This window comes from Cyanistes caeruleus, unplaced genomic scaffold (genome assembly GCF_971803275.1).
Source record: "Cyanistes caeruleus unplaced genomic scaffold, bCyaCae1.hap1.1 HAP1_SCAFFOLD_89, whole genome shotgun sequence".
Taxonomy (NCBI): Eukaryota; Metazoa; Chordata; class Aves; order Passeriformes; family Paridae; genus Cyanistes; species Cyanistes caeruleus.
The window spans coordinates 1,002,517-1,019,823 of NW_028255894.1; the positions used below are offsets into that span (position 1 = coordinate 1,002,517).

A 17,307-nucleotide genomic window follows, 5' to 3' on the forward strand; every position below is an offset into this window, starting at 1 on the left:
TTAGAAAGGTATGCCACAGAACCAGGCAACTCCCATGGATGCTGTGCTACACTAGAACAAAGAAACTCCTGGCCAATTTCTTTCAATTACCATGTGCTGCATGGGCCGTGGCCGAGGGGGCCTGGACCCACCCGGAGCTCCTCCCGGAGCCCAGCGGACTCCAGCTCAGCGGGGGCCGGCAGCGGGGCACGGCTTAGGCTCGGCAAGGTGTGAGCAGCCGTGGTCCGGCCCAGCCTCAACCGGGGTCCCGCAGCCTCCCGTCCCCACCCGGTCACTGCTGGGGCCAGCCCGGCCCCGCCAGGCCGAGCCTGTGCGATTCAGCCCTTCTGGGACACAGGGCCAGAAAGACTTCAGCCCTGAAGCAGCAGGCTTTGAGTTCAAGCCTTGGGAAGCACTTGCCAAAGGCTTGATGGCAATTCATACGTTCATCAAGTCACCCCACTGAAACTTATGTTTCTAGAATCTTCCCTTATCTCTCCCCCGACTGGTTGCCATTCGTCGCAGTATTTTTCATCTTTCTAACCCCAGTCTGTGTCTGCACCCATGCCCTCTGACTGCGCCCTCACACCTCCCCTAGATATTGTTGTGTCTGCCCCTAGGCCTGGTCTCTGCACTTTGCTCCTGTGCTGCGCAGGCTTTATGGGCCTCATCCCTACTTGATTTTCCTATTAAAGTTGGTTTTGGGGACTCCAGCGAACCCGCTCCTTTAATTTCCTCCTCGGTTGCCCGGGTGTCAGGGGACCCTGAAGCTTTAAGGATTGTTGCGGCCACTGTCAGCACGACTGCAAGGGCCGCAGTGCAGCGGGGCCCGGCCCGACCGGCAGCCGGGTACCTCCTCAAAGGTGGAAGCAAGAGAGAGATTTCCCGGGCTTGCCTGTCTGCAAAATGTCAACCTCACCGAGGTGGATGCAGCTTTTTAAATGCTTTAATAGGTAGTCAGTTCCCACAGCTAGCCAGCTCTTGGATTTTGCTTGGCACAGGGGCAGCTCTCGCTTAGCAGCTCCTCTCAGTAAAATCATTTCCATGGGGGACTTCTTCCCTGCTCACTAAATAGCAATTCATGCAAAAGCAGCACAAACTGTTCTTCCTGTCCTCCTATCTTTGCCAGAGAGTGCCTTTCAAAGGGATAATAATTGGGAGCGAGGGTGTTTACATTTTCCATTGCAAAGGAGCCTCCTGCCTCCCTTAGCAGGCCCCTGTCTTTCAAACGAAGACACACACGGTCTCCTTTTGCACCTTCACTTGGCCCCAGCCACTCCTGATCATTTGAAGGAGCGGCTCAGAAGAAGGGGCTGCAATCCCCCAAGGCCTGGGCTGCTCCAGGCCGCTCCTGGTGCCTTGGGCTGTTGAAGGGGTGCCGGGGTGGCCTTTGTGACACAGGCACGGGGTGCCAGGGTGGCCTTTGTGACACAGGCATGGGGTGCCGGGGTGGCCTTTGTGACACAGGCACGGGGTGCCGGGGTGGCCTTTGTGACATAGGCACGGGGTGCCGGGGTGCCCTTTTCTCAGATTGGGAAGAATCTCCTGAGCAGCGGCTGTCCCCAGGAGAAGCCCAGAGCTGCCAGGAGCTCTCTGAGTGGGATGAAGGCCTTGAGCAAGAGCTGGTCCAAGTATGGGGGAGCTACTGGCATTTCCGGGACTGGGATGAGGGCAGGGAGCAAGAGCCCTCCCCAGTTGTCTCCGAGTGGGGCGAGTGCAGGGAGCAGGAGCCGTGGCAGGCGGACAGCGATCACTGTCAGGAATTGTCAGATTGGGAAGAATCTCCTGAGCAGCGGCTGTCCCCAGGAGAAGGCACGAGCCGCCGGGCACTCTTGGACTGGGAAGCTTGCCGCAAGCAAGAGCTGTGCCAGGATGGCCAGGAGGTGACTGGAGGCAAAGCAAAGAGAAAATCCTCCAGGTCCAGCTGGGATGATGACAGTGATGGAGAGCTGGCTCAGGACAGCAGGGAATACTGCGACATCCTGTGCAGCCAGCTCAAGGCCTGGCAGCGGGAGGACAATGACTGGGATGAGGTGAGCGTCCTGGAGCTGCACGAGGAAAGAGAAGAGGCCAGGCAGCAGAGACTGGCAGATTTAGCCCAAGAGGGAATCCTGCTGCCTGTCCCTCGAGAAGCTTGGGTGGAGTGCCAGGAGCCCGAGCTGTGCCCACAAGAGCAACTCTGTGCCGGGCCTGGCCCTCTGGCAGCCCAAGCCACGGTGGAAGATGTCTCTTCTCCTGGGCATCCGCTTCCCCACAGGAAAGGCTGCTCGCTCTTGAGGCGGGCGCTGTGGGCGCTGCGGGGGCTGTGGGGGCTGTTCCGCTGCCCCTGCCTGGCAGCACAGCCACAGGATCAGCGCCCGCTGCCAGCAGTGCAGGGCTGCAGATGGCGGCTGCCCCGCGGCCTGCCCGGCGCCCTGAGGGAGCCACACGGGCTGCCCCGGCCTGCGCTGGCCCTGCGGGCCGAGTCGGCCCCGGCCGCTCTGCAGCACCCCCGGGGCGGCTCCCCGAGGGCACACGGCAGCCCAAAGCGGCACCCAAAGGGGGACCCTCGCTGCCGGGGCTCAGCGCCGCATCCCGGCCCATCGTCCGGCCGGGAAGGCACCTGGAAAGTCATCGGCTCCCAGCGGCAGCCTGGCACCGCCAGCGGCACCCCTGCACCGGGTCCCCGAGGGCCACAGCCACACGGCTCTTGGCCCTTTGCAGGGACACTGGCTCCAGCTCCTCCCTGCTGGACTCCAAGGCCATTTCCTCTCCTCCGGAAAGGACTCCATGCTGATCCTGGGGCACTTTGGCCATGAGGAATGGACACAGACAGGAGGTGTTGCTCCCAGGACACGACGGCGGCCTGCTGGACTGCAACACACACAATTCTAACAAAAGAAAAGAAAGTTGTGTTTAGAAAGTAGTAGTAGGAAAGAAAAAAACCCCAACCCCCAACACCCCACCCCCCCACTAAAACCTGCATAAGACCCTCCAGAAACCAAAAAATGATAAAGAATAAGAATAGGAATATTAGGAAGAAGAGGTAGAAGCTGAAGTAGATGAAGACATAGTAGTACTTAAAACATGGAAAATTAAGAATAAGAATAAAATGTTGGAGTCTGGAATACAGAGTGTGTGCCCTTGTTTCTGATACTTCGTTATAAGATCCAGGTATAAGTTCCCCCAGGCAGGGCAGGTCGCTGGGTGCTGCCTCTGGCCCAGATAGTTTTCAGATGGGAAAAACTATCAGAGGTAAGGTTTTAGAAGACAAAATGTCTTCTCTGCTGAAGAGTGAAAGACAATCTGTGATGCCTGCTGCTTTTGTGATACTTTCTTTCTGTTTCCCCCAGTAGTGCAGCTGCAGACTGGGCACGCTGTATCATCAATATCTGACACTCACACCCCCTTCACTCTTGACTACTTGCTTAAAGCTCCTCTCTTATTATGTGTGCAGGACCCCAGCCTCAGCCAGGGCAGTAAATGGCAGCAGTTTCACATCAGGATGTGGTGACAGCAGTGCCTGCAAACACTCTGCTGTAGCACTGGCAGCGTGGGCTCCCTCCTGAAGGACGAGATGGATCTTCCCCAGCCCCGACAGACAGAGTCCCCTCTTTGCTACCTGCCCCTGATCCTGAGCCCAGAGATGATGTCTGCCAGCACGTGTGAGAGCTGGTTCTCTGAGGAGATCAGAGGATGTGAGAGCCTGGCAATTTCATCCCAGAGAAGTAAATCCTCGGTGAAAGAGGCTGCTGGCATTACAATATTCTCAGTGCTAATTACCAGAAATCTAGTTTCCAAATCTTTTCACTTTTAAGATACCACTGCAGCAATCAGGCTGAAGTGGGATAATTAAACGAAGCACTGTCTCCTCTCCCCTCCTCCCCCCATCACTCTGCAGCCCTGTCTGTCATTTCCCAGCACGGAATGGCTGAGATGTGGGAGGCTGATAGGAAAGCTCAGTATGTAAAATGCTGAGTGCATTTTACAGGAGGTGTGGCTTCAGCACAGCTTCCTCACTAGGAAAGAGCCACAAGGAGCCCTGGCTGCTCCTTGTGGATGGTTTATCACTGAGCTGAGTCCAGTCAAAAGTCGGTGAAAAAGATGTAGGCAAAGAAAGAGAAGAAGGAATGAGAATATTTTGCCCTTTTCCCAAAGCAAGAACAGGCAAAATCTCGCTCTCCTTCTGAAACCCACAGGTTGTGAATCCAGTTTTGGCAGCTGTGATAAATGCCCTAAAGCATCCAAATACTTGGGGTATAAGGAAAGGATTACTGCTTGTCAGAAGTTGTCTATCTTTTGAATATTCTGCCCAAAGCAGCAAAAGATTGAGTAACAACTTGGTACTGACAGCTCTTCATTAAGATACAGCAACCTCAGCCATTGCCTTAGTCCACAGTCTTCTCTCTGTCTCCACGGCTTAATAAAACAACTTTAAATGTTGCAGTTTTGGTCTTAAACCAAGAAGAGGAATTGTTCTTTCACATTGTCGTGGTTTTAAAGCAGTAACTAAAAAATTACTAGAAAACTTCCTTATTTCTTGCTGTGAGATATGGATTAGAGCAAGAGCAAAATAGGCTTAAAACTTAAAAGGAAATAAAGGAAGTTTATTAAGAAAACTACAAGAATAAGTAAACTAGAATAACCTCCAGAAAACCCTTTTTTCCCTCACTACCCAACCATTCCCTTGTTCACATGACAACATAGAGACAAAAAAACTTGGAACTTTGGTGTTTAAAACAGTCCCAATTCCTGTTAGAGTCTTTTCATCAGTCTTTGTAGAGAAACAGAAGTTTTCTTCTGCTAATCTATGGAGTTTCTCACAAGAAAACTATTTCTGTTATAGCTTTCTATTTTCCTGATGCCAGCTGCCCGGAAATCTGTCATCAGTTAATTCCTCCCATTTCACATCACTCTGAGGTGTGTTATGGGTCAAATGAGTCTAGGGATGTCATTTTTAAGGATTCAAAGGCAAAAGTTCTCTTCATGGGGTTTTGTGAGCCTCCCTGGAAACAGAAATTTTTCTCTTTGCCTCTCAAGGCCCCAAATCTTCAACTATTACTTCTCCCCTCTGTTCCAGCACTTCACTGTATCACAATTACTCCACCTTTTACTCAAAATCCACACTTTGAACCACTCTATTCCTTCCAATATACTCTGAATTAAACAAGCTCTTTTTCAGAACGCTATTGTCCATCTCTATTGCTTTAATAGAAAAATATTTCAGCTTAATTATAGCATCTCTTTATTCTCTCTTCCCCATCTAAAACTTAACTCTTTTCTTCACTGTCTTTGAGGGTTTTATGATGTCTTCTTCATGTTATCTCTCTCTTTCTCCTCCTTCTCTCTCTCTGGGAAAAAGGAGTAATCTGTAAGTTTCATCCAAGTAGTAAAAGAGTTAAAGTCTTGGAAAGCTGCAGATGTTCGTGGTGTCAGGTTTCAGTTCAGCAGCAGAAACTGCAAACCAAGCCAGGCCGGCTCCGTTTCTCCCCCCCCACCCTCTGTGGCCTTGTCCAGCCTGGAGTGGGGTGGGGAGGAGGCTGAGACAGAGCCCTGTTACCTCGTCAGAAGCCGGAAACCAAAGAGAACAAAAGAACCCTGGCTTTACATCTTAAGGTGGTGTTCACAAGTTGATCTCACTTCTCAATGGTTAAAACCACCACCAATTCTCAGAAATGACCAATAATTGGTCAGAGGAAAAACTCTTATCAGCCTCTCGCAGCTTCAACTTCCTCCTAGCTCCTGAAGCTATCTTAAAGGTAAAATCACCCCAGGACAACTGTGCATCTCAATACCCAGTTCCTGTAACTCTCCCCCTCTCTCGGAACCTTCGTTAACAATCCAACAGAAAAATTCTCCGGACCTTGCATCTCAGTACTCAGCTCTCATAAAATCTACTCAGACTTTTCCTCCCTTCTCGGAAACTTAGTTAAAAAACCAACAGAAAATATGAATATGCAACAAACTTCAGAAGAAAGAAAAAACTGAGACTGCACAGCCTCAAGCTGTAAAAACTGTATCAAAACTCACCTCTCCAAAAGACAGGCGGTGAACTTGGGGGAATCAGTGTGACAGAGGCTGGTTCAGAGTTCACCCAGCGCCGATCCTGAGCTCGAAGCTGACTGTGATTGTAGCTGTTTTCATCATTTGATTTTGCAAATTTTTCAATAAAATTGTTATTGATAAATTTGGCTGAATTTCATTTATTACAGTGTACATGCACCTCAGCTGGGCTACTGATTTCACCCCTACCTCAGGCTCACCACCCTTGGGGCTGCTTCCAGGCAGCCCAGCTGCATCCCCTTCCCCCTTCAAACCTAGTTTAAGCCCTCTCAGTGAGTTCTGCCACTTCATAAGATAAAATTCTTCTACCCTTAAGAGAGATGCAGCCCACCCAGTTCCAGCAGGCCGGGTGCCAGAAAAGTTGCCCCATGATCAGAGAACCCAGAATTCTGCCGATGACACCAACCCTTGAGCCACTTGTTGATAATGTGGGCTCCCCTATTCCTTTCACTTCTTTTCTGCCACCAAAGGGACTGAGGAAAAGTCTACCTGTGCTCCTGCCCTATCAACCACTCAGCCAGTGCCCTGAAGTCCCTTTGAATTGCCCTGGCACTCCTCTTTTCAGTCTCATCTCTGCCAGCCTGGAGTAGCAGCAGTGGATAATAACCAGAGGGCTGGATCAGCCCAGGAAGTCTCTCAGTGATGCCCCGTAGCCGAGTCCCAGGGAGGCAGCAGACCTCCCTGTGGGATGGCTCCAGTCAGCATGAGGGGCCCTCTGTTCCCCTCAGAAGGGAGTCACCCACTGCAACCACCTTATTTTTTTTTTTTAATAAGCTTTGTAACAAAAAGCCACGCACTGGTGGATGGTAAAATTCTGATTTATAAATATTTTTTCCCATTTTTTATTGTTTTTCCCCCTCTTCTTTTCACTCCAATAGCATCACAAGTATTGAGAATGAAAAAAGGCCACAGTCCATCATCATTTTCACCGTTTTACAGACGTTTCTAAGAATATTCAGGAATGAGGATGGGCAAAAACAGCACTGCAGGAGCAGGAGTTGACTTCCAGTCCCATCAGAAAGGAAAAGGGGGATCTTCCTGGAAAAAAATCCAATAATATTTTTAAAAAGCCCTAAAAAGTTCCCAAATAAAATAAAAAATTTGGGCCCTCCCAGGCCCTGGTAGCCTGCTGGGCTGGAATTTCTCCTATTCCACCTCCAAATTATTCTTTACCAGTGGATTTGTCTAGAATTTTGTCCCTACTTTTCCCTATTTTTCCTTCTTAAAAATTCTTTTTTCCCCCAGTTCCTTTCTGCTTGTTTCCACTATGTTTTCCTCATTTCCAGTGCTGTATGGGATTTTTTTGGATCTGGATTGTGTCCTGCCTCTCTCCCCACCTTCCGGACCCCTAAATCCCAAAAGAGAATAACCCAAAAAACCTCGGAAGACTGAATCAGTACACGTGGCATTGTACTGTCATTGGAGTGTTCCTAGAAAAACGGGCAGAAATTTGGGATGAACATTCCCTCTCCAGTAGATCCATCAATACCTGCAATGCAGAAGTGGAAAAAGCTGCTGAAATTGGGATTTTGCCTTTCCAGGAGAGATTTTGAACCTGGCTTTATTCATTAACCTTTCAACGTGCACAACAGAGGACGGAACACGGCAGGGCCTTAGACACAACTTTGGTCCCTGACACACCCAGGCTCCTTGTCCCACTACTGGCCTTCAGTAACACCTTGAACTCCACAATGCTGTGGAGCCGGGCCTTCAGCACAGGGACCTTTCCAGCCTGATCTGCGCTCCTTCCTCTGCGTCTCTGCACAAAACACGGCGCAGGAGAGAACGGCAGGAGGGGCCTGTGTGTCACAGCGCTCTGGATTTGTGACCCTTCAGCTCCACACAGATGCAGGTCAAGTGAAAAAGGAAAACTGTTTATTGATGAAATGCGAAGCAAAGGGATGAGCAGAGGGGCAAAAAAGGGGATGGGGAGTGTCTGAGGGCTGGAAGGAGGGAGCTACCAAAAGGGATGGAGAGTGGAGGGAAAAAGAAGGGATGGGCAGTGTCTGAGGGCTGCAGTGAGGGAGCTGTCAAAAGGGATGGAGAGTGGAGGGAAAAAGAAGGGACGGGCAGTGTCTGAGGGCTGGAAGGAGGGAGCTACCAAAAGGGAGGGAAAGTGGAGGGAAAAAGAAGGGATGGGCAGTGTCTGAGGGCTGCAGGGACAGAGCTATCTACAGGCAGGGGGAGAGGGCTGAAGCCATGTGAGCTTCCCACAGGCTCAGCTGTGCAAGTCATCAGCAGTGCCTGGAGCTCCAGCTGGTCTCTTCTGGTCTCAGCGTAGTCTCATTTTCCACAGCATCTTAAATGAAGACTGGTTCTCCTAAGCCAGCAGACAAACGTAGCTCTGCAGCTCTTTTAGAGAATATCTCTTGAAGATCTGTGTTTGTCTGAGAAGGGTTGTCATCTCTCCTCAGGACTTGAAGTGCTGGAAGAGAGGGGTACAGAGCCACGATCAGAGCCCAGATCTGTGGCAATCCTAGGAGAAAGTCCTGCCAGGGCCATCCCAGCCTGCTCTTACTGTGGCCACAGGAGTTAAGGGGCCAACAGGACCACCTGCAAGGTACTGGATAAGAATCTCTCCCAACTATATCACCACCCAAATCTCTCGCCCTGCATCCCTGAAATCTCTCTGTGATATTCCCACACCACCAAGGTGTCCACACAGAGAGAGAAGCCCTCTGAAGCCATAGCACGGATTACAGCTCCCTGCCCGGGCATTTCAGATCCCCCAGTGCCAGCCCCTCACTGCCAGCCCTCACTCACCCTCGATGAGGGCCTGCAGCTCTTTCTTCTGCCCCCTCAGGAGCCGCCCGGCCATCCCTGGGAACACAGAGCCTGTCAGGGCCCCAGCAGCACAGCTCCCTGCCAGCGGCGCTGCCAGCCCTGTGGCCACACGGCCTCCCGCCCCGGCAGGGCTCAGCCCGGGCCCGTGCCGCATCCTGACTCAGCCCAAGGGCACGGCTGCCAGAGGCCGGCAGCAGCAGCCCCGAGGGCAGCCGGGGCTCCAGGGCGCCGGGCCCGGGTGCCGCTGCCGGGGCAGCAGCCGGGGCCGGGGCCGAGCTGCGGCGGGGCGGGGAGGGAGCCCGGGCTCGTGGCTCACCGATGAACCTGATGGCCGCCTCTTGCAGGGGCTCCTGCGGGCTCTGCAGGTACGGCAGGGCCCGGCGCAGCTGCTCGGCCGCTCGGCTCCTGTCCTGTGCCAGCTGCAGAGAGCGGCAGGAGGGAAGGGTTGGCGCGGGCTCTGCCCCTCGGCCGGGCACTGCCTGCGGCCAGCCCCGGCCTCCCGTGCCCGCCCAGCCCTGAGGCCCGGCCAGCAGCCGCTGGCGCCGGGCTCTGGAGGGGGCAGAGGGCCGGCTGCTGCCCGGGGAGCCGCGGTGCCGCCCCTGCCCGCAGCCCCAGTGTGGGGCTCCATTGGCACCCGGCTCGGGGCCACGGGAGCCTGGAGAAGAAGCCGTGCGGCCCAGGGAAGGGAGCAGCGTGTGGGGCGCAGGCTGGTGCCCCTGGGTGCAGCACCGGGCAGGGGCCACAGCTGCCAGCCCCACACACTGAGCACCGGGACCAGGGGGCTTCTCAAAGTTGAGCTAATCCAGGCTGCCCTTACCAGACACTCAGCAAACTTTGACAGCTGCTCCTTCCTAATCAGCTGCTTCAGATTCCTCCTCTTGAGGAACTCGGCAACACGAAGCAGCGTTTCCCGAGAGGCCTGGAGAGCAGCAGAGATGCAGAGATGGCACTGCAGCCCCAGGGCACAGGACTCTTGTCTGGGTGACAGGGCCCTGAGGAAGCCGCAGCCTGGGAGGTTTCAGGACAGGAGGAAGCCAATGCCCTTCCCAGGGATGCACCAGCATCACACAAAACCTGACCTTCGCCACATGCTGGTTCTCATCATGGCAGTGGATGAAGAGTGGAAGCAGGCTCTGGTTCAAAATCTTCTTCAGGGGCTTCTTTCCCTCATCCACTACCAAGTCCATCGCCTTGAAGAAGAGATCAAGGGAGAGCAACTGTACATGGCTGTGGTCCTGGAGGAAAAGAAGAGAAAAATACCTTAATACCAATTCCCCCAGGCTCACCTGGGCAAAGGCTCAGAAATCTGTAAGATACAAAGTTTCTGGGCAGCAGCCAATGCCCGTGTCTGGGGGCACAGAGCCTTACATGGTCAAAGAGCAGCAGGAGTGCCTGAGCCAGCTTTGGGGCAGTGGTGCTGCATATCATGACGTCTTTATTCTTGAGAATACTGATGAACACACGGAGGGCCATGCCAACTACATCTCCATCTGCATCACCCAGCAGCTCCTGAAGGCTTCGAGACAGGCTGCACATTCTTATGGCCTGTGTGGAACACAAGGCTGAGCTGGGAAGCCCTGAACGGCTGCAGTGCCAAGACCGCCCTGGCACTGCAACCCCACCCTGCTGCTGCCAGGCCCAGAGGCCAAAGGGCTGTCCCAAAGCACTCAGGCAGGTGAGGCAGGAGAGCTGGGAGCAGCTGCCTCAGCTCCTGAACCACAGCCAGCCCAAGGGGCTGCTTTCCCCAGCACAGCTTCAGCCGCTGCCCTGTCCTCACCATCGAGGGTTCCCTGCTGAGCACCACGAGGCCTCTGAGCGCCAGGCGACGCCTCTGTCTGCACTCACTCTGCAGGTGCCTTGATGCGATCTCAAGGACACTGTCACCGTGTTTAGTCAAGTCCAAGCACTCGAGGACCTGAAAGGCACAGGGCAGTGACAGGGGAGCCGGCCGGCAGGAGCCTGGAACTGGTCAGGGCTGGGCCCAGGCAGCAGCACAGGGCACGGGCACCGTCCCAGGCAGCTGTGGCTATGCAAGGGGACAGGGCTGGCAGGCAGCTCAGCGAGGTAGTGCTGGCCATTGGGCTCACCTCCACAAGGAATGCCAGGAAGGACAGATCACAGCATGGCTCCTCCCTTCTGAGTGACTTGAGCAGGTCGAGTGCAATATGGGAACAGAAGGGGATCAAGCCACGGAGCATCTCCCTGTCGGGGGGAAAACAGCACCAAGACCCTGATGGTGGGGGGGCAGGGGGACAAACCTCTCCCAGGAAAGAATCACAGAGATCTGGCCTTTCTCCAGAATCCCTGGAGGGACCATGGGTGCTTTGGGAAGTGGCTCCTTTTGGGCACCCTCCTCTCAGCCTTTTCCAGTCTGCTTGGCCATCCCTCAGTGACAAGGCCCTCTGGCCAGGACCACAGGGACTGTGTGACACACCCCAGGCACAGGGCACAGATTTCAGAGGCAGTTGGGAGAAGTGAGGCTCACCTGGCCAGCAGACCCACGGCATAGTGCTGGGTGTCAGCACAGAGCAGCGTGTCCCAGCCACGCTTGCGTCCCATTTCCATGACCACACTGTCACACCGCAGTCGGCAGAGCAGAGATTTCATGGCCTGCACTGCAAACCTGTGTGCAGAGCAAAGCCCAGGTCACACTGAGTGCACTGGTGTCAGCCACAAGGGCATGGGAAGGACAGGAGGACTGGCACCTGTTGGGGTTGCTGGGAAGGCGGTGTTGCTCCCGGCATGTTTTCCAGAAGCTGTCAACTTCCACTGGTGGCATCTGCTGAGTGGTGATGACAACATGGAACAGCAGAGCCACAAACAGACGGGTGGAATAAAGCATCATCGCCTCGCAGCACTGTGGCATCTGGACAATCAGCCAGAGCACCAGAGTTGCCTGCAAAAGAAGCACACCAAGGCAGTGCTCAGTGCCGAGGTGTCCATGGGACAGGGCCTGAGGGGAGACACAGGGGAAGCAGCAGGCCTGGTGCCCCCTGAGCCTGCCCCTAGCCCAGGTTTCAGCCCAGCGCCTTAGGCAGGGAGAAGACGGAGAGCTCCTGGGGAAGCAAGCTCCAGGTGATCAAAGGCCATGTCCATAAACTCACACTCAAGGGAAAAATGTCCTTGTTGTCTCCATCAGAGGTGCAGGTGCTGCAAAGGGGCCAGTTCTCCATCACACAGAGCAGTGTTGGCAGCACTTTCTCTACTGTTGGTCCTGACAAGCCTATGGTTTGCCACATCATGGCAGCAGCTCTGTGGGATCAGAGCTCTGTGTCAGGGGTGTCTCAGTCACAGAGCCATGCCCTGTGTAGCTGTGGGGACCCAGGTGACAGAGCCCCAGTGCCCTGAGGGGCAGGGAGAGAGCATTGGCAGCAGCCTCAGGACACAGAGGGGCCCGAGGCTCCTGGACCTCTCTGCCTGTTGGGCAGAGCCCATTGGACAGGCTGTGCAGGGCCATGGGCCCTAAAGGCTGGTGAGCCCTGAGCTCTCAAGGCACGTGGGCCCCATACCTGTCACATGATGGGGCACAGCGCAGGAGGGTCAGCACCACATCAGCAGGGTGTTCTTCAGCCAGCCTTATAATGTCAATTTGCTGCCTGACATCCACAGTGACACGGGACACCAGACTCTGGTGAATGTTCCTCACAGTAGCTGGCACCTGGAGGAGGCATGGGGAAGACATGGAGTGCTGTCCAAGGCAGCAACTTCCCCAGCTTCCCCCAAGAAGTGCTTCCCTTCCTGTCATGCTCTGCTGGCCTCAAAGGCTGAGGGGGCCCTGTGGATGTGGCATGAGGGGGAACAGGATCGTGGGAGACCTCCAGTTCCAGTACCTGACTGGGTACCTGCTGCTCAGAAGAAGCAGCTCTCTTCTCAACAACGTCAGAAGAAACACGAGGGTCCTTGAAATAATCCCATATGAGCTCTTGGCTTATAGTGGGAGTGGGTGTCCTGTTGGCCTTTGCGATGCCCTCAGTCTCTCCGGTGTCATCATTTTGAATGCCCTCAGTCCCTGCCATGTCAGCCTTTGCCCTGTCAAACTCCACTGCAGCGTCAGACTCTTGTGAGTGCTCAGCTGAATCCGGGCTGACATCAGGCTCTGTCTGGAGCTCGGTCAGCCTGCAGTCAGGCTCAGCTGCGCTCTCAGTTGCTGCTGTGGTGTTCCTTCTACGCCGAATGCGCAGGAATTTGCGGAACCTCTGTGCAAGGAGAACAAAGGACAGGGGAGAGAGGCATGTTCCATGGAGTGCTCCAAGCTCCACTGCTGGGCTGAGCAGTGCCAGCAGGCCCAGCCCAGGTGGGGATGGCTGCAGGTACCTGCGCTGCTCTTCGGAAGCGGCCACGGGCAGGCTCCTGCTCTTGTGTCTTTTCCATGGCTGCATCTGGCAAAGAGCAGCCAGAGCTGAGGGGCTGCGGGAGAGGCCGGAGAACACAGCCCAGCCCTGCACTCCCCAGGCAGGGACAGCCCTGGGGTGGCTCAGGGGATGGAGCACAGCCACTGCCAGGGGTCAGCCCCAGCCCCTATTCTGTCTTGTCCTTCGGCATGTCCACATGGGACGGGACGGGACGGGACGGGATGGGTTGGGATGGGATGGGATGGGATGGGATGGGATGGGATGGGATGGGATGGGATGGGGCAGGGCCCAGCTGACTGCAGCCATCAGCCCTGTGGCCCAGTTCTGCCACTCACCATCCTGCAGTAGATGGAACTTCTTTGGCTCTTCCAGCTGTTGTGCTGGGGCAGGTCCAGGGTCTGTCTTTCTTTTCCCCCTGAACACTTTGAAGACGCTGAGGAATATGCCCGCCATTACACAATCTTGCCTTGAAGGCACCTTAAAGAGAGATGCCGTGGGAAATCTCTGAGTCAACAAGTCCTGCAGTTGTGCCTTGAAGGCACCTGTGAGAGAGAAGCCTCAGGAAGACTACAGGACAGCAAGTCCTGCAGTCTGGTCTTGAGGGCTCCTGCCACAATGGCTGGAGACTCCTCGTAAATGACTGTGGTCACCAGGTCCCACAGTCTCACCTTGAGGACAGAGGCCAGAAGGATGTGAGATGCCTCAGAAAAGCTCCAGGTCCAAGTACCGGAGTCTGGCCTTGAAGGCACCTGCAAAAGAAAAGTCTTGGGAAGGCCACGGGTCACCAAGTCCCGCAGTCTTGCCCCGCAGGCACCTGCAAAAGAAAAGCCTCGGGAAAGCCACGGGCCACCAAGGCCCGCAGTCTTGCCACGAGGTCACCTGTACGAGTAAAGACTTGGAAAAGCTCCGGGTCAGACACAAACGAGTGCGCTGTGCGGGGGCTCCTCACAGCACCGCTCTGCCGCGTCCTGTCCCGTCGCGTGCACTGGGCACTGTGGCATGGCCCTGTCACCGCCAGCTCCTATGTCACCACGTGTCACAAAGGGCCCTCTGACACCCTGTCCATTTCCATCCCATGGTGACCATGTGTCACAAAGGGCCCTTGCACACACTGCCACCTGCCCTGGTTCTACCCCCATCCCCCCCAAAGTGGCCCAGGTTGGAAGGAATCGTTGCCCAAAGTGTCTTAGACAGCCCAACAGGATCTTTAGGAACGCCTCAAACCATCAGCAAACGCTGCCCTGCTCTGCAGGCTCAGGGCAGCAGAAGGAGCCCCCAGGCTGCCGATGCAGCCGCAGCAGGAAGGGCACGGGGCCTTGCACAGAATCTGCACAGGGGCCTGGCAGCACTGAAATCAGCAGGTGTGGCAGTGTCCCCACCAAGGCAGACCTGCCACCCCAGCCGAGCCCTGGCAGTGCTGGTGCCCTTCTCCTGCCCCAGAGACCTGTGCCCCTGGGGGGTTTCTGTGCCAGAGGGCAGCCAAAGCCCACGTGCATTGGGGGCTGGGCTCCTTCCTGCAGGGGCTGTTGGCAGGAGCTCCTGGAGCTACTGCTGGCCACTCTTGCTATCTGTCAGATGATGTTGCTCCTTCCTGGAATGATGTTTTTCATGGAAGGGGTTTGCAGTAGCACAAAAACACCATCAACTGCTGAGTTTCCTGGGATGGTTAGATTGTACAGAGGTACTGTCATGTTTCAGTGTGATTTTCTGTCTGTTCTTCTGGGAGAAACATTAGCCCAGTCTCTGATGTTCAAGGCCCCTGTTGTTGCATGTCTGTCTGTGTTGCAGCTGATGCAAGGAAAACATTTCCTCCAGACACAGAGTCCTGTCTGAATAGTCACAGAGCTACATCTATTTTTAATTTTAACTTCTTAAAATTTTTCCAGAGCCTGCTGACTGTTTTCGAGGTTTTCTCCCAATTTTCTCCCTAGTGCACATTCCCCAGAAATTGTGCTTTTACATCCTTTTGCATTTATTAAATTTACCTGCAATGACCAGTCAATCAAAACTCTGGGAAAACTTGATCTTCAGGTTGAACCCAGGCAAAATATTTATCTCCCACATCTGAAGCCATGAACTGCCAAGTACTGTCCCCACTGTCGTACTCTGTCCCCTGTAGGTGTCCTGATGCCATTTCAAAGGGGTTTCCAATGAAAGTAAGTTTTAATATTTTTGTAGTTTCCTCATTGGCATTAAAATCCTTGACTAGAAAAATCACATGTCAAAATTTCTAGGATTCTTACACACCAAAGCTGTCATTTTCACCCTGGATTTTAGAGTGTCTGAACAGTCAGACAAGGTTTTAGTTTTAGACATTACAGACAAAGTCCCTGCTGTTTGGCGATCCCATTCCATCAGCATATAGTCCTGATGATTACTTTAGGCAGGAGCAGCAAATGCAAGAATGAGCCAAACAAGCTATTCCTGTGTTCTCATGTCCTGCACAGCAGTAACTGGGAATTCAATAATAGATTCAGGAGCAATGGGTGCACAGGGAGCCACAAAGACTTTGGGATGCTGAAATGGACCAGCCTGGTGCCTGTGCCTGGGCTGCACCGGGCTGAGTCCAACTGGATGATCTAACAATGGTTGAATGGACACACCATGGGCCACTGGAGACTCCTACTCCTAGTTCTGTGAGCTACAGTATTCACCTGTGATTCACCAGATGATTTTTTTCATCTTTGCTTGAAATCCAGGAGAAGAAAAGGTCAACATGGAGAAGTGTTCTTCCAGTTCTAGTGACAGTTGTGTCTGCACACCACCTGTGCCCATGGCAGGGTGGTTGGAACTGGATGATGTTTATGATACTTTGCAACACAAAGTACTCCGGGATTCTTTGGTTCCCCAAGCGGAGACCAAAACTGAGCCGTGTAAATCCCTGCTTTTTTTCAGTGCCTGCTGCTTCTTCCTTTGTTCCAAGCAAGTCCAGGATTTTATTTCATGTGTCTTTAAGGTGCCTGGACAGAAGAGAGGGAGGGCAGCTGCAGCGCAGAGCTTGTGTCCCATCAGAGTCTCTCTCTCTCACAATGGTGCCAATGCCGCTGCCTTGGGACACCTGAGTGTGTAAGGTGAGCCCACCCTCAGGCACGGCCATCCAAGTCAGTCAGGGGCACAAGCTGCAGCTGAAGCTGCCAAGCATTGCTGTGAGGCTTCAAGTGAAGAGAAAGCCATTGTGGCCAATTCTGCTGAAGCCTTTTGCCAAACCGAAGGCAGCTGTGCCCACAGCCTCCCCCTGTTTGGCACCCAGCTGCTGCGGCCGCCTCAGTGCGCAGGTGCCGACGTTGGGGCTGCTGCTGTTCCTGGGCACACTCTGCTGCTGTTCCTGGGCACACTCTGATGCTGTTCCTGTGCACACTCTGCTGCTGTTCCTGGGCACACTCTGCTGCTGTTCCTGTGGGCTCCAGAGCCGCTTGGGCAGCAGCGACTCTGCAGCCCTGCTGGAGGAGACATCGCCACCCTCCCCATGGTGGCAGCAGCTCTGTGGGCCCCCGAGCTCTGTGTCACGGGGGCCTCGGTCACAGCACCATGGCCTGGGCAGCCGTGAGGGCCCGGCCTGGCCGCCAGCCCTGCCTCTGCCCACTGCCCCTTCCTGGAGGCACCCAGTGGCCGTGGCCTGGCAGCACCCCCTGCCCTGCATGTCCCCAGCCAGCCCAGCCTGGGCACCTCGGGCTGTCCCCACCCTCCTGGAGAGGTGTTGTCCCAGCTTCGAGGGCTTCTGCTGCAGGCCTGGGAGACATTTTGGGGAAGCACCAGAGCAGCCGGGTGTCAGGAAAAAGGCGGCTGCCCAGAGGCTGCTTATGGCCTCTGATACCTCATTCCTCAGGGCTTCCCACCACCCCGGCCCCTCAGGGGCCTCCTGTCCCCTTGGAACCTTTTGCCACCCACTCCCTCACACATCCCCCTTGTGCTTTCCCACTGCCTTGTCCCATCAAGGCCTCCACAGCCCCTCATCCCTTCATGGCCTCCCAGCGCCCCGTCCCCTCAGGGTCTCCCCCGCCCCTCATCCCTTCATGGCCTCCCAGCGCCCCGTCCCCTCAGGGTCTCCCCCAGCCTGGCCCAGCAGCAGCGCCACAGCCCCACAGGAGCTCCAGAGGAGCTGGATCAAGAGGCACCTGGGAGCCCTCAGCAATCCAGGGAGCACCACACG

General features: G+C 54.8%; 3 protein-coding genes across 6 annotated transcripts in view; all 3 read right to left on the bottom strand.

Moving 5' to 3' along the window:
- LOC147646629 (maestro heat-like repeat-containing protein family member 7) overlaps positions 1 to 14,185 on the bottom strand; it is a 237,373-nt gene extending 223,188 nt beyond the window's left edge. The window contains exon 1 of one of the 4 annotated variants that reach the window (XM_086873185.1): positions 13,826 to 14,185. The gene's annotated coding sequence lies outside the window, so the exon portion shown is untranslated. The remainder of the gene's footprint in view (positions 1 to 13,825) is intronic. The other 3 variants (XM_086873189.1, XM_086873188.1, XM_086873191.1) reach the window with 3 other exon arrangements.
- LOC147646634 (uncharacterized) overlaps positions 1 to 17,307 on the bottom strand; it is a 272,424-nt gene that overhangs the window by 109,433 nt on the left and 145,684 nt on the right. The window lies entirely within an intron of this gene.
- Positions 8,777 to 13,610, bottom strand: LOC147646640 (maestro heat-like repeat-containing protein family member 7). Its single transcript, XM_086873162.1, has 13 exons — positions 13,493 to 13,610; positions 13,120 to 13,184; positions 12,648 to 13,001; positions 12,315 to 12,463; positions 11,910 to 12,057; positions 11,511 to 11,701; positions 11,291 to 11,428; positions 10,893 to 11,007; positions 10,583 to 10,720; positions 10,174 to 10,350; positions 9,885 to 10,040; positions 9,628 to 9,724; positions 8,777 to 8,841 (listed from the first exon to the last, which is right to left on the bottom strand). The coding sequence occupies exons 1-13, from the start codon at positions 13,608 to 13,610 to the stop codon at positions 8,777 to 8,779; spliced, it is 1,911 nt and encodes a 636-aa protein (XP_086729288.1).